General features: G+C 44.9%; 1 protein-coding gene across 1 annotated transcript; it reads right to left on the reverse strand.

The window, feature by feature from the left end:
• Positions 1–1275: 1275 nt before the first annotated feature.
• Positions 1276–13069, reverse strand: Camlg (calcium modulating ligand). Its single transcript, XM_075969489.1, has 4 exons — positions 12767–13069; positions 10806–11266; positions 7584–7649; positions 1276–1865 (listed from the first exon to the last, which is right to left on the reverse strand). The coding sequence occupies exons 1-4, from the start codon at positions 12930–12932 to the stop codon at positions 1674–1676; spliced, it is 885 nt and encodes a 294-aa protein (XP_075825604.1). The 5' UTR covers positions 12933–13069; the 3' UTR covers positions 1276–1673.
• Between the last annotated feature and the right edge of the window lie 3797 nt (positions 13070–16866).

A 16866-nucleotide genomic window follows, 5' to 3' on the forward strand; every position in this document is an offset into this window, starting at 1 on the left:
TGCAGAAGACTCAGTTTAGTTCCCAGCATCCACATGATGGTTTACAACCGTCCATAGCTCCAGTCCCAAGGAATCCGACACCACCTTCTGATTTCCAAGGGCACCAGCAGCATGCAGTGTACATGTATAAGCACACACAAAACACTCATATATATATATATACATATATACATATGTATGTATATATATATTTAAATGATATGAGCCATTAGCTTCTGCTCCAGCTACCATGTCTACCATCTGCACTCTCTCTAGAAGCATAAACCCAAATAAACTCTTCCTTTATAAATTGCCTTGATCATGGTGTTTTGTTACATCACTAGAAGAACAAGAGATATGATCACTAGTTACACATGTTTGCACTATTGCACTGCTGGCTAAATGACTCGGATCCCACTTGAACATTTCTCTTCTAACTCGCTTTTAAAAGGTACTTCTGAAGAGCTGAAGAATGGCTCAGGGGCTAAGAGCATTTGATGCTCTTGTAGAGACCCTGGGTCCAATTCCCACCATTCACATGGTGACTCACAACCATCCATTACTCTAGCTCCTAAGGATCCAATGCCCTCTTACCTCCATAGGTACCAAGTACATACATGGTATACATATACACATACACAAAACACATAAATTTAATAAATCTCATTTTAAAAATCCTTAAAAATTCTTAGGCATGTAGCTCAATGTCCAAGCACTAAGCTAGGATGCACAAGGCTGGAGTTTGCAGCACAGCAAGACAGGGCCAACAAAAAATACTTGTGAAAATTTGCAACTGTGCTTATGCACAGAGAAAGTACAATTTTTTGGGAACTTGAGAGATGCTAAACAGCTAAGAGCAACTGCTGTCTGCTCTTGCACAGTTCCCAGCACCCACGGGGAAGCTCTTAATGCCTAGAACTCCAGGGGATCATATTCCCTCTTCTGGCCTCTGCAGGTCCCAGATATGCACATGGTACACAGATATGCAGGCAAACATGCATACACATACAATAAAAGTCAATAAATCTAAACAAAAAAAGAGATAAATACAAGGTGCACAGAATATGAACTTTAAAAAAAATCATTCATTTGTGTAACTCCGTCACCACACAGATGTCAGATTCGATGCTAGGCAAGCATTCTGTCACTGAGCTACACTACAGTCACATGTAAACTTTAACTGTTTCTTTCTTTACTATTTGTACATTAACCCAAGGAAGGATGAGGATGGCTACCTCATACAGGCCTTGTGTTAAAATTTTTAAAAATAAAATGTGCAGTCTCAACACTAGACAATTCAGTTCCATTCGTTTTATTTTTAGGATGCTTTCTTTCACTTCTCAGGACAGGATGATACAGATACACGTCACGGTCCTCTAGGCAGGCTGACACCACGCTCATCTACTCCCCTACAAGTACTAGCCGGGTCCCACAGAAGTCAGGGGAAAGAGAGAAGACTGGATTTCTAATTAAACAAGAAAAACCATTAATGACATTGTTACCCTATTTAGTTACTCATACCTGTACTGATACAAACTCAACCCTTTTAAACCAGGGAAACTAATCAATTGGTCTTCAGTAAAGAAAAAGAATTTCATAAAGGTATAAACCAATTTGTCCCCATTAGAGACAGTGAGTGCAATGTAGAAGGGAAACTGTGTTCACTTGTAAACTTCTTCTGAGTTCCTTGAGTTTCAGGGTACTTCAGAACCCCAATAATCAAGCAGTTCATGACAAAAAATGAAAGTGAAAAAGTAGACACAGAGATCCGTGAAAACCTCGCCCATCTTGCTATAGGTCTCCATGGAGCGATTGATCACTTCAGCAGGAATGCCAGACAGCAAGAGTGCAGCTGCCAGCACTGTGGTCTTGACCTTCTTCTCACCCTGGAACAAGGAAAAGACAAGTTAACCTCAGGCCCTCAGCACACATGTGGTCTACACAGACACAGCCCTCAGCACACATGTGGTCTACACACACAGCCCTCAGCACACATGTGGTCTACACACACACAGCCCTCAGCACACATGTGGTCTACACACACACAGCCCTCAGCACACATGTGGTCTACACACACAGCCCTCAGCACACATGTGGTCTACACACACACAGCCCTCAGCACACATGTGGTCTACACACACAGCCCTCAGCACACATGTGGTCTACACACACAGCCCTCAGCACACACGTGGTCTACACACACAGCCCTCAGCACACATGTGGTCTACACACACAGCCCTCAGCACACATGTGGTCTACACACACACAGCCCTCAGCATACATGTGGTCTACACACACAGCCCTCAGCACACATGTGGTCTACACACACAGCCATCAGCACACATGTGGTCTACACACACACAGCCCTCAGCATACCACGTGGTCTACACAAACACAGCCCTCAGCACACATGTGGTCTACACAGACACAGCCATCAGCACACATGTGGTCTACACACACACAGCCCTCAGCATACCACGTGGTCTACACAAACACAGCCCTCAGCACACATGTGGTCTACACAAACACAGCCCTCAGCATACATGTGGTCTACACACACAGCCCTCAGCACACATGTGGTCTACACACACAGCCATCAGCACACATGTGGTCTACACACACACAGCCCTCAGCATACCACGTGGTCTACACAAACACAGCCCTCAGCACACATGTGGTCTACACAGACACAGCCATCAGCACACATGTGGTCTACACACACACAGCCCTCAGCATACCACGTGGTCTACACAAACACAGCCCTCAGCACACATGTGGTCTACACAAACACAGCCATCAGCACACATGTGGTCTACACAGACACAGCCCTCAGCACACATGTGGTCTACACACACAGCCCTCAGCACACATGTGGTCTACACACACAGCCCTCAGCACACATGTGGTCTACACACACAGCCCTCAGCACACATGTGGTCTACACACACAGCCATCAGCACACATGTGGTCTACACACACACAGCCCTCAGCACACATGTGGTCTACACACACAGCCCTCAGCACACATGTGGTCTACACACACACAGCCCTCAGCACACATGTGGTCTACACACACACAGCCATCAGCACACATGTGGTCTACACACACAGCCCTCAGCACACATGTGGTCTACACAAACACAGCCCTCAGCACACATGTGGTCTACACAGACAGCCCTCAGCACACATGTGGTCTACACAGACACAGCCCTCAGCACACATGTGGTCTACACACACAGCCCTCAGCATACCACGTGGTCTACACAAACACAACTGCTGCTGCTCTCTCTCCCCCCACTGATCCCAAAACAACACACCAAGCCGGGCGGTGGTGGCGCACGCCTTTAATCCCAGCACTTGGGAGGCCGAGGCAGGTGGATTTCTGTGAGTTCGAGACCAGCCTGGTCTACAGAGCTAGTTCCAGGACAGGCTCCAAAGCCACAGAGAAACCCTGTCTCGAAAAACAAAAAAACAACAAAAAAAAAAAAAACAACACACCAACATTTACTGAGCATCAAAGAGGTAAATCAGTCCATTTTAGGCGATAGCAGACAACAGGACCCCCAGCAAGTTTTATAACTATGTCGTTTTGGCCAGGCATGTTGGTGCATACTTTTAACCCTAGCACTTGGGAGGCAGAGGCAGGCAGATCTCTAAATCTGAAGTCAGTTTAGTATCATAGTGAGTTCCAGAACAGTCAAGGCTCTGTAAAGGGACCCTGCCCCCCAAATAAACAAATAAACAAGTAAATGTTATTTTGGAAGCAAGACATAACCACTTTAGAGACATATAATAACACAAGGTAAGAAACAAGGAAAGTATTACTAGAGCCTATAAACACCGACCCATGGATGAACTGATGTGTGATAGGAGTCACTGGCACAGAGACTGCTCTGGGGTCTTTGTAAGCAGAGCACAGCAAGGGCTCCAGAAGCTTTGACGGCCAGCACACTACCACATGCAATAAGGTCGAAGGAAGATTTCAGAGTAGGGAGGAACCCAGCCTTCGCGGACGGGCAGAATCATATCAGAGACAGGGGAGAAAACTACTGTAAACTAAGTCTCAGGACAACAAAAGCCAGAAGCAGAAGAACGCTAGGTGTGTTATTACAAACAAAACCACAGGGACATCCTAGAGGACCCTGACTGCTATACACAGAAGCAGACACTGGTCACTCTTGTGATGGGATGTCACTGGACAGTTCAGAACACTTCTAAGGGGAGACAGAACATTTATTTCTTAATTTCCTGGTCTCATTTTAAAATAGTCTTTTGAGGCACAGTGCCATGATCCCAGACTGGCCTCAAGCTAGCTACACATCTAAGACTTTACTGACCCTCTACTTCCACCTCCCAATGGCAGGAAGCAGAGTCATGTGCCACCATGCCCAGATCATGTGGTGGTGATGAGGCTCAAACCCACGGCTTCATGAATGCCTGGTACCCGCAGAGGCCAGAGGAGACATTTAGTACCACTAGATAGCCACTCATGATTCACCAATTTTAAAGACATGAAAAGCTATGTGGTTGTCGGTCAGTGGTAGTGCATGTCTTTAATCTCGGCAGTTGAGAGAGAGAGGCAGACAGATCTCTGTGAGTTTGAGGCCAGCCAGGTCTACAAGAGCTAGGTCTAGGGCAGCTAGGGCTGATACACAGAGAAACTCTATCTCGAAAAATTTAAAAAAAAAAGAAAAAAGAAAGGAAGGAAGGGAGGGAGGGAGGGAGGGAGGGAGGAAGGAAGGAAGGAAGGAAGGAAGGAAGGAAGGAAGGAAGGAAGGAAGGAAGAGAAAAGAAGTGGAGGGCATGCTTAGCAAGGTGCTGGGTCCAAACACCATCACGCACACATACACGGACACACACGTGCGCACGTGCACACACACACACAATCAAAACGTTATCTGTGAGCCATATTTTCCCACCTAAAAGTCCTGAGCAAGAGTGACTCAAAAGTGGGCTTTTATAGGCAGTCTCTTGTTGTCCTTGAAGAAACAGCTACACAGGGTCTCCTCAGCTATCACGCTGCTATCTCAATTACAACAGATTAACCCCTCCCCCCCCTTTTTTTGGTTTTTCGAGACAGGGTTTCTTTGTGGTTTTGGAGCCTGTCCTGGAACTAGCTCTTGTAGACCAGGCTGGTCTCGAACTCACAGAGATCTGCCTGCCTCTGCCTCCCAAGTGCTGGAATTAAAGCATGCTCTGCCCAGCTCTTTTTTTTTTTTAGATTTTATTTATTTGCCTGATAGCAAATAAAGATTTGTTTATTTTATGTATACTTGTCTGCATATATAAATGCACATCAGATCCCATAGACAATTGTGAGCCACCATGTGGGTGCTGGGAATTGAACTCAGGACCTCTGGAAGAGAAGCTAGTGCTCTTAACCACTGAGTCATCTCTCCAGCCAAATCTGTCTTTTTTTCCAAAACCTCCTCCTATGAGGTTGCTCCACATGCAAAAACACTTGCCTTGCCTGTGTTAGGCCCCGGGTTTGATGCAAAATTGCTCCCCTCCCCCACCCATATAAAGCCATAGATATAGATATGACTAAGCAAACAGGCAAACCATCATTTTTTGCCCAAGAACTTGACATAAATTTTGATCATATGCTGGGTATGGTAGCCTCTGCCTGTAATCCCAGGAAGCTGAGGCAGGAGAACAGAGTTCTAAGCTGCTCTGAACCACATATCAAAAATCTGATACACAAATAACATTATTTTTACTTATTTGAGATAGGGCCTCACTGTATAGCCCAGGCTAGTCTCAAACTCATGCTCCTCTGACTGTACCTTCTGAATGATAAAATTACCTGCAAGCATCCGCCTGACCTACAAGGAAGTTTATCTTTGACGTCAGACAAACCAAGTTCAGGGAGATGATGTATCCATCTGTGGTCAAGCAGACTAGGAAAACATCAGCTCTCAGCATCATTTCCCTCTGTAGTTGTTGTCAAATATTTCTCATTCTCAACATTAAAGTGACTGCTATCATGCGTCCAAAAAGGGGCACAGTAAAATAGTCAAATTCGTTTACTTTCTTACCAACAGAATGATTAAATTTGCTAAAGAATATGATCGGTTAAGCCACTTTGAATGTCTTCATTACACTGATTGATTGACTGATTATTTGTGTATGGGTGTGGAAGGCATCTTGCATAGATGTAGCATGAATAATAAAAACCCATAGACAGATATTGGGGCTCCAACTGAAGATCAGAAAAGCAAAGCAGCCAGCCAATAGAGAGCTCTTACCTCTACAAAATCTTCAGGCTGAAAAGAGAGCAAGTTCCTGTCTCATCCCGCTTTATATCCCTTTCTAGTGCTGGGATTAAAGGCGCGCACCACCACCGCTCGACCTCTATGGCTAACCAGGGTGGCTGCTGAGATTAAAGGTGCGTGCCACCACAGCCTGTATGGTTGATTAGGTGGTTAGCTTTGCACTCTGATTGTCAGACAAGCTTTACTTATTGAAACACAAATGCTATACCACTATACATAGATGCCTTTCTCTGTTCCTCCACGTGGGTCCTGACTATCCAATTGGAGACAGCTTGATGAGAATCATCTCTACCTGTGCACCATCTTGCTGGTTCTAATCCTGTAGCACTGACTCAGATCGAGTGTAACTAATGCTTCCTTGAAGTTCTATTTGTTTTTTAGAATTTTTTTTTCAATTTAAAAAACATTAAACACTATTTTTATTTTTTAACTATGTATATGTGTCTGTGTCTGTGCATGAGTGCAGGTACCCACAGTGGCTGGAGGAGTTGAGTCCCACTATAGCTGGAATTACAATTGTGAACCACCCAATGTGGGTGCTTCGAAACAAACCTGAGTCCTCTGGAGTATTATGTGTTCTTAACCACTGAGCCATCTTCACAGCCCTTAACTTCTTTTTTCCCCCGAGACAGGATTTCCCTAGTAGTCTTGGCTGTCCTGGAACTCGCTTTGTAGACCAGTAGACCAGGCTGGCCTTGAACTCACACAGATCTGCCTGCCTCTGCCTCCAAAGTGCTGAGATTAAAGGTGTGCACCACCACCACCAAGCAGCCCTTTAGTCATGAGCCATCCAGATAGCCCAGCGGGTAGAATCACTTGCTTGCAAGCTTGGAAGCTGAGTTTGATCCCTGGAAGCTAAGGCAGGAGAACCAACTCCTGAAAACTGTCATGCACACCAGAGCATGCACACACAAACAGACTGTTAACAATTAGTCACAAGTCAACACACTCACATGCACACACACGCACGCACACACAAATAGATTGTTAACAGTCACAAGTCAACACACTCACATGCACACACACGCACGCACACACAAATAGATTGTTAACAGTCACAAGTCAACACACTCACATGCACACACACGCACGCACACACAGACTGTTACAATTAGTCACGAGTCAACACACTCACATGCACACACACGCACGCACACACAAATAGATTGTTAACTGTCACAAGTTAACACACATGCACACATATACAAATAAGTTAGATTGTTAACAGTCACAAGTCAACACATTCACATGCATACACACAAATAGATTGTTAACAATTACTTAGTCACGAGTCAATCTAAATACATCATAATTAAGATTTAAATTTACCTTAGGAAAATATTTGTATAGTCCCATGTACGCAAGTTGCAAAGTAAGAAATGGAGCGAATATAGACTGTGAAAAGAGAAAATAAAATTAAGTGTTTCCAATAAAATCATTGACATAATAAGTCAACTTAACAAAAGCTATAGATTCCAAGCAAAACATTACAGGAAAATATTTAATGCAGCGGCTGAAAGTGTTGTTGTTTCTGAAGGAGAGTAAGAGAAACAGAATCTTCGTCTCTAGCCATAAAACATATCCAAGTCACGAGATTCTCTTGGTGCTCCTCCTCCCTGAATGTGTTCTCTAGCCTTTTCTTTTTATGAGACGGCTCACTATGTAGACTCACTATGTAGAAGCTAGCCTTGAACTCACTATTTTACTGCCTCAGACTTCAGAGTGCTAACACTAAAGGCTGCACTCCCATACCCAGCCCACAGTGCTGGCATTAAAGGCTGCACTACCGTACCCAGCCCAAACTTAGAGAATTAAAACTGCAGTTACTTCTCCCTCACCTAGCGGAAGTTAACAAACAGCTAAAAGCGTGCATTAAAAGTCCAGGAGGTGGTGGCACATGTCTTTAATCCCAGTACTTGCCAGGCAGGCAGGCAGACCTCTGTGAATTCCAAGTCAGCCTAGTCCACAGAACCATTCCAAAAACATTTAGGGCTACACAAAGAAACCCTGTCTCAAAAAACAAAACAAAACAAAAAGCACAGTACTCAAAGTAAAAGCCACATAACCCTCAAAATTGGGGCAGAAGTGATTCATGTCGACACAGATAACTTGCTTCTCAAATGGCAGGCTATACTTTTTTTCTCTTTTTTTTGGTTTTTTGTTTGTCTTTGTTTTGTTTTTTTTTTAATATTTATTTATTTATTATGTATACAATATTCTGTCTGTGTATATGCTTGCAGGCCAGAAGAGGGCACCAGACCTCATTACAGATGGTTGTGAGCCACCATGTGGTTGCTGGGAATTGAACTCAGGACCTTTGGAAGAGCAGGCAATGCTCTTAACTGCTGAGCCATCTCTCCAGCCCTCTTTGTTTTGTTTTATTGAGACAGGATTTCTCTGTATAGTCCTGGCTATGCTAGAACTCACTCTACAGATCAAGCTGGCCTCGAACTCAGAGATCTGCCTGCCTCTGCCTCCCGAGTGCTGGTTGACATACTATCTTAAACAGTTTGTCAGTATGACATCTTCAACAAAACAAAACAAAAAACAAAATGGCACTTAATTTATGTATTTCTAAGATGTAAAAGGTTATGAAGGGGGCAGAAGAACAAACACCATTGTATGGCAAGAAACAAGTAATTGAATAACTGGTAGTGAAGATAACCATAAAACCAAAGCAACTAAAATCCAAATGAGGTATGGGGCTGGAAAGAGCACTTACTGCTCTTGTAGAGGACCGAGGTTCAATTCCCAGGCCCCACGTGGTGACTCACAAACACCTGTAACTCTGGTTCTAGTGAGCTCTGTCACCTTCTTCTGACTCTGCAGGTACGCAGTATACACAAAGTAAACGTGCATACACACAGTTAGGTAAAGTACTCACACAAATACAATAAATAAATCTATTTTTTAAAAAAGAGGCATAGCTTTTTTTGTTGGTTTTGTTGTTGTTTGTTTGTTTGTTTGTTTGTTTGTTTTTCGAGACAGGATTTCCCTGTGCAGCTTTCAAGCCTGTCCTGGACCAAGCTCTATAGAACAGGCTGGCCTCAAACCCACAGAGATCCTCCTATCTCTGCCTCCAGAATGCTGGGATGAAGGTGTGCGCCACTACCACCTGGCAAGGCACAGCTTTTAATGTATGACAACACAGAGCCCTTGGATAAAAAGAGCAGCTCTTGGCTCACTGGACGTTAAAAGCACCGCTGATCTTTGCTTTGGTGACAATTTATTGTCAGGGGAAGATAATCAAATCTGTTGAACAGATTAAATTTAAGAAAATATTCGCATAAAAGCAGTTTTCTGTTTTTTATTTTTTGGTTTTTTGTTTTTCAAGACAGAGTTTCATTGTGTAGCTCTGGCTGTCCTAGAAATCACTTTGAAGAATATGCTGGCCTCGAACTCAAGAGATCCACCTGCCTCTGCCTCCCTAATACCAGGATTAAAGGTGTGTACCACCATGTCTAACCGCATAAAAGCAGACTTTAAAACCTGTTTTGCCTAATGATATAAGATCTTAGTAATCTGAAAATTGCATATATGAATCTGGTACATAGTAAGTATTCTCAAAACGTCTTCTGAGGGCCGGGCGCACGCCTTTAATCCCAGCACTCGGGAGGCAGAGGCAGGCGGATCTCTGTGAGTTCGAGACCAGCCTGGTCTACAAGAGCTAGTTCCAGGACAGGCTCCAAAAAACCAGAGAAACCCTGTCTCGAAAAACCACAAAAAAAAAAAAAAAAAAAAAAAAAAAAAAAAAAAGTCTTCTGAATGGACCTGCTTCAAATCAAGGCACTGGGAGGCTGGAGCAGTGGCTGGGTCAGGTAAATTCAGTTCCCAGCTCCCACATGGTGGCTCACAACCGCCTGGGATTTCAGTTTCAGAGAATCTAACTTCCTTTTCTGGCTTGAGGGGGCACTAAATATGCATGTGGTACACATACATACACAGAGGTAAAACACAAAAATAAGTTAATAATCTTTTGAAAGAAATTTCAATCATGACACTGAACTACGGTTGAGCCTTCTGTACTGTTCCGTACCCCACAGTGGGCTGTCATTATAAAGCTTCCACATTGTACCACACCGAAACCCCCTCTGAACTGCAGACAATTACCTCCAGAGAGGCCCACAAGAAGACTATCTTAATGTCTCAAACTACCTGGAAAATTACTAGCTAATACATACTTACATATAGTCATCTGGACTTTCAGTTCTGGGATGCAACTCTCTTGGTTTCACCCAACCTGTTAGTTGCTGTGTGACCTTGGATAAATGACTTAGTCTGAGTCTCCAGTCCTTCGTGGGCTCTGACAACAAATAGTGCATCCAGATGGAACGGAAATGAACGCAGGCTAGGAAAGCACTTAAAGGTACCCGCCTGGTATGCAGACAGAGCTTAGCAATCACTACTAATGGGCTCCCATTCTGTAACTAGGCTAAAAACAGGATCTGTAATACACTTTCCAATAGCCCTATAGGTCTGTTGACACTGGCAAGAAATCCCATTTTTATAATTCAACTCGCATTTTCCCAGATAGTACCTTGCAGCTCTTACCAAATATTTGCAAACGAAAGCTCTGACGCCAAGAGCAAGAAGAGCACACCCCACCAATCTGAATATTCGAAAAGAGTCAAATTCCTCTGCTGTGCTTCCGTCCTCCTGGCTGGGCTTCTCACTGATGAGCTGTTTGCGCAGTTTCATGGCTTCCTCAAACCTGGAAAGGTACTGTTCGAGGCCGTGGTGAGAAGCCCTCTGGCCTGCGCCTGCTGTGGGGTCACCTCTGCTCCGCTGGCGGAGCTCCCCGCCAGTGTTACTACTGCACTCTGCTGGTTGAATGAATGAGTCCAGTTTGTCTCCCAGCTGGGTACCCTGAACATCTGCCACACCACTGGGCTGGTCAGTCGTTCCGCCACTGATCGAATCGCCAAGCACCACCCTCTTTGAAACTGAAGGAACATTGAGGGAGTTCAGTTTGTCACTGTCCTGGGACTTTGATTTTGTTTGATTTTCTTCTTCTGAGGAAAGAAAAATTAAAGCCTTATGCATTACAATACTTACAAACATCTTAAACATTAATACTCAAAAATGTGCTGCTAGAACTTTGTCTCTACATCAAAATAAATACTGACTCTGCAGAAAACAAAACCAGCTCTTTCTTCTTCACCTTTAAAATAGACCACCCTAAAAGGAGATTCTGGCGGGGAAAGCGTTCCACCTCCGTGGACAGGAAATACAACTGCTAAGCAAACAAAGATAGTAAGGGATGGGGCAAGGAGTAAAGACCGAATCTTTCACAGACAAAATATCCCAAAGATATGACTGAATTTCTTGCACTAGCCGGTATGGATAAACATACAAAATCACTGAAGTTTCTTACAGTTTCTATTTTACAGTTACATTTCTGAGTCCAGACTGCACAGGGTGTGGCATGCCCACAGCTGCCATCCTTGGGCAGCCGTGAACAGGCACTTTTAGGATGCTGTTCTGGTTTTTAAAGAAAGAACTCTAAAAATGATAAAATTCTGCAAAGCAAGAGAATAGATTAAGAAAGCACCCCAAGAAAGAAACACACAAATACTTAAGGAATATCTTCAGATTAATCACTACAGAAAATGTTTCTTGTACTGTTTTGAATGAGGTGAAAATGATACCCATGCCTCTCACTTGTATCATCTAGAAGTTCAGAACTTCATCACTAACACCTCATAGGAATCCCAAGAGTTCTACCAAGCTTGCAACCAATGACGAAAAAGCCAATTACTACAGGCAATGCTCACGTAGGAACTTGATCATCAGAAAACCATACACTGGACACAACTTTGCATGAAAGATGATGTTTCCTTTAGGGCAAATGCAGTTATTGAAATGAGTGATGTAACCTCAGCTAGTGAAAGGAAATCTCAGTGGGGCCATCACCTCTTTAGAAAAGGCCTATAAAGAAAGTCCCCACATACACAGTCACCTCTCCTAGAAGTTCTGTAGGTGACAGTGTTGAAGGCACTGAGCAGAGCCACCAAGATATGACCATAGGGACCCATATCCACAAAGGATGTACCAGCCAACGGTTGAGCAACGACAAACTGATGTGGGCGGTCAAGAGTTACAAAGCAAACGGCAAAAGGTAGGCGTCAGGGGAGGAACTGGAAAGAAAAGCATTTGGGGCATATGGGGCGCAATGGGATTGGAAGTATGGGGATAAAAGATGTAGCCTTCAAGAAAGGCGAGGAATAAGGCAAAAGAGCAGAGAGTCTCGGATAACTGGACTCGGAAAATGAGGAACAGAGGCTCCATAACCAGGATGGAGACACAATCTCAGGGCAAGGATCCAAGAAAATAGGAAGCAGTAAGGAACGTCCTGGGGTTAAATGACAATATAAAACGGTTCGTCACCTAGGGGGCGGGGACAGAGTACTACAGAGTGCATTTTTGGGTCAAAAGGTTTGCGGGCCGGAGGGGGCAGAAGGATCTTGAAGATTTAAAAGGGTGAGCGGGAGACGCGAAACCGAGGCTCTCACCCGCGCCGCTCCCGGGCCTGTGAAAGCCCATGATGCGGTTGATGCGCTGCTCGGAGTTCATGAGCAGCTTTCTCCTCCGCAGCTCCGCTCGACGCTGAGAAGCGGACAGCCCCGAGAGGCCCGCTGGCCTGTCCCCGCCGTCGGTGGATACAGTCCCGGGCTCCATGCTTTCTCCACGGGCTGGGGCACGGTGACGCCAAAGGCCAGTTGGACTTAGGGAAGGGCCGCGGAGTTCGGCCCCACTCCCACTGTAGTCCCGCCCATGGGGGCGGGGACTGAGGAGTGAGTATGCGCCGATGGCCTCCCAGGCGCCATGTTGGGTGAGGGCATCCCGAGTTCAAGGTTTCTGGCGACTTAGGTTGGCAGTGCTCTGGTTCCTCACCACCAGCTTACCTCACGGGTGATCTCGAAGCACTTGAAGAGACCGACACTCCCCTGATGTGTAAAATGCCAGGGAGGTACAGATCCGTTTTATTCTCTGCCAGGAAGCAAAATGGAGGTTGCAGCGGCAGGCGCTTGCTGCCAGTCTGTGCTCCTAGGATACGTAATTGCGGGTGCGACGCTTTCCGGGAACTTAGTCCAGGGATTTGGTGGTGGGTGCTAGTGATTGTTCTTCCCAGTACTTCTGCCAGGTTTTCCCAGGCACTTCCGTGTCCTTACTCTTCTCATTTGCAATCATGCTGCATGCCTAGCATGCCCTCGTAGAGGAGAACTTTGTGTTATGCTATAGAAAGGAACCTGCAGCATACACTAGTGGTTTCTTCTGAGTTGTACTGCATGCGTGTATTACTCATAGCGGTTTGTTGGTGGTGGAGCGCTGAAGGAGTGCAGATTTAAAACCGTTCAATAGTAGCCAGATATAGTATTTCGGAAAGCGCAAGCTGCTTGAGCACTTAAAAATACCTGTTTTGTTCCCTGTAAAGCTTTTTCATGGCAGCTTGACATGGAGTGTTAAATCAGTTTTTTAAAGAATTATAACCCTCAGTGTTCTCAGATCACTTTCCCTTTGAATAAAGTGCACCTTGTCCACCAAGTGCGTTCTGTTTTCTCATAGGTGAAGAGAGCCAACACCCTGCCTGATGGATGAAATGCCAGTAAGGAGCCGGCTCATTTTATACTAATGCCAGGAAGCAAAGTGGAAGTTGCAGCGGCAGGCACTTGTTACCAGAAACTTGCCCCTTTTGCGGGGAGAACGAGGTTCGAGACAAGGTTTCTCCGTGTAACCGCCATGGCTGTCCTAGAACTTGCTCTGCATACCAGGCTGGCCTCAAACACAGAGATCCGCCTGCCTCTGCCTCCTGAGTGCTGTTATTAAAGGCATGCGCCAATCAACACCACTCAGATACATTTCTCTCTCTCTCTCTCTCTCTCTCTCTCTCTCTCTCTCTCTCTCTCGTCTCTGTAGCAAATTATACAGTGATATACTGTATATTGAGATACACTGTCTCAATATAAGATAAAAACAAAAGTTAAAATTTAAAAAAAAGACACATACCCCAGAGGTCAAAACATAACATACTGTTTACCTAAATTTTCTTGTTATCTAAAAGACCTTTTATTAGGTGGAATATCTTGTCATATCGACATGCAAGAAAGTTTTCAAATGTCAGAATGATCAAGGAACCTAACTGGCTCCTACTACCCAAAGATGGAACAATTTAAACAGAAAAATAAATAATCAGCCGGGCGGTGGTGGCGCATGCCTTTAATCCCAGCACTCGGGAGGCAGAGGCAGGCGGATCTCTGTGAGTTCAAGACCAGCCTGGTCTACAAGAGCTAGTTCCAGGACAGGCTCCAAAGCCGCAGAGAAACCCTGTCTCGAAAAACCAAAAAAAAAAGAAAAAGAAAAATAAATAATCACTGAGTGGTGATGGCCCAGAGCTTTAATCCCAGCACTCTGGAGGCAGAGGCAGGTGGATCTCTGAGTTTGAAGAAAGCCTCGTCTACAGAGCAAGTTCCATGACAGCCAGGGCTACACAGAGAAACTCTGTCTGGAAAAACCAAGGAGGCGAAGTGTTGGGAGCAGTGGACCCCCAGATCCTGAATTTCTTGTAAACAACTTGTTTTCCCCTGATCTGAGTGCCTACAGCTGCTCTGAGCACGAGATCCTCAGGAGTTCCTGATGGCAGGGGAATGGTTTCTGGAGTGTTTGGCTGGGGCATGGCTATCCCTATATAAGCTGCCCCTGGACACAATAAAGGGGGCATTCTGGCATTAGGGATGATCAGTGTCTCTGTGAGTCTTTGTGTGTTTCAATCTCCAGCCCCTTGCCCGGTTCACAAACTGTATGGTAGCTCATAAAGCGCAGACAGGTGTGGTGTGCCGCAAAGGAGGAAGAGAAGGGGGGGGAGAGAAGGAAGGAAAGAGGGAGAAAGAAAGAAAAGAAAAGAAAGAGAGAAAACTGAATCTTTGAAATAACATGGGGAAATTCATGTCTAGGAGTATTACCCTGGCCAAATGCAGGTGGCTGGGCTGGAGAGATATGTCAGAAGCTTTTTAAACCCAGCAACAGGAAAAAAGAAGCAAGCAGGTTTATATCTATCATTTCTGCTGGTGTGGTCCACTTAGTAAATTCTAGGCCAGCTTGGGCTGTATACTGAGACCCTGTTTCATAAATCAGCAACAGAGTTCCATTCCCTGTTAAAGGTAACTCCATTTCCACAGTATCCAGTGCCCTCTTCTGGCCACTGTGGGCTCTGCATGTACATAGGGCATAGACATGCAAGTAAAACACCCATACACAGAAATAATAAGTAATTTTTTAAAAATCAGCAATAGCAAAAGAAACAAAGAAAATACCTGATAAATGATAAATCTTAAAGTTACAATGTCTTGACTATTTTTTAAACTATTTATAATTGTCTGTATTCTGTGACTTTTGATGGGGGGGTGTTTTTTCTGTTGTTTGGGGTTTTTTTGGTTATCGAGACAGAGTTTTTCAGCTTTGGAGCCTGTTTTAGAACTTGCTCTGTAGGCCAGGCTGGCCTCAAACTCACAGAGATCCGCCTTCCTCTGTCTCCCAAGTGCTGGGGTTAAAGGCGTGCGCCACCACTGCCTGGCTTATCCTGTGACTTTTAATTATATCATTTACTTGGAACCAAGTTGGCACAAACATTCATGAATTAACTACAACAAACTAAGTGTATTTCTAGGGGAAATTCAGAAAATGCAGGCACGTAGGTACTAATTGGCTTTGCCTGTGCTGAGTGTCATCTACAACCCTGATGAACATGGGCCGACTATACAGCAGATGTTTGGGAGGCAAGGGGAATTTTTTTTGGTTTTTTTTGTTTGTTTGTTTGCTTGCTTTTTGTTTTTCGAGACAGGGTTTCTCTGTGGTTTTGGAGCCTGTCCTGGAACTAGCTCTTGTAGATCAGGCTGGCCTCAAACTCACAGAGATCTGCCTGCCTCTGCCTCCCACCCCCCGGCTCAAGGGGAATGTGTTACATTGGGTTGTTTTGCTACTTTTGTGTTTCTTCAGTATAGACCTGGTTCCTCTTTTGTGAAGGAGCAGCAGAAGAGAAGCCCCAGTGCTCACCATGGCCAATGAAAATCCCAAGGAAGATGAGCGTTGGTGGCGCAAGCCTTTAATCCCAGCACTTGGGAGGCAGGGGCAGGTGGATTTCCATGTGTCTGAGGCAAGCCTGGACTACAAAGAGAGTTCCAGGACAGCCAGAGTCAAGTTTGAGCACAGTGATCGGATTCATTTGAAGGCGATGGGGCAATATGGCTCTGCCTTACAGCTTAAGAGTAGAAGCATTTAGTAAAGCCTCTTAGGAACAACAATATTTGTCAGCAAGGCAGATCAGGTTCCCATTTGATGAGCAGCCAATCAATGCAAAACCCTCCCCCACACAGATGGAAATGGAGACTCAAGATACAATTGATATGTTCCATCAGCCAACCAGAGGTGTATACTAAAATGAAACTTGCTACTTTACTCCAGAATTGTGTTCTGCACCAATAGGTTATCAGTTGGAAACCAGTCATTTGCCTGGCATGGTGGTGCTCACCTTTAATCTCAGCACAGGTGAGGAAGAGGCAGTTGCATCTCCATGGGATTGAGGCCAGCCTGGTCTACAGAGTGATTTAGACTCTCC

Source organism: Microtus pennsylvanicus, chromosome 4 (genome assembly GCF_037038515.1).
Source record: "Microtus pennsylvanicus isolate mMicPen1 chromosome 4, mMicPen1.hap1, whole genome shotgun sequence".
NCBI lineage: Eukaryota > Metazoa > Chordata > Mammalia > Rodentia > Cricetidae > Microtus > Microtus pennsylvanicus.

Excerpts from the sequence above, each read along its gene's own strand:
- Camlg (XM_075969489.1), bottom strand. The coding sequence starts at position 12,932 with ATGGAGCCCGGGACTGTATCCACCGACGGCGGGGACAGGCCAGCGGGC. Across the intron at positions 7,650-10,805 it reads CTTTCGTTTGCAAATATTTG|TCTATATTCGCTCCATTTCT; the intron begins GTAAGAGCTGCA and ends CTCTTTTCACAG. Across the intron at positions 1,866-7,583 it reads TATACAAATATTTTCCTAAG|GGTGAGAAGAAGGTCAAGAC; the intron begins GTAAATTTAAAT and ends TCCTTGTTCCAG.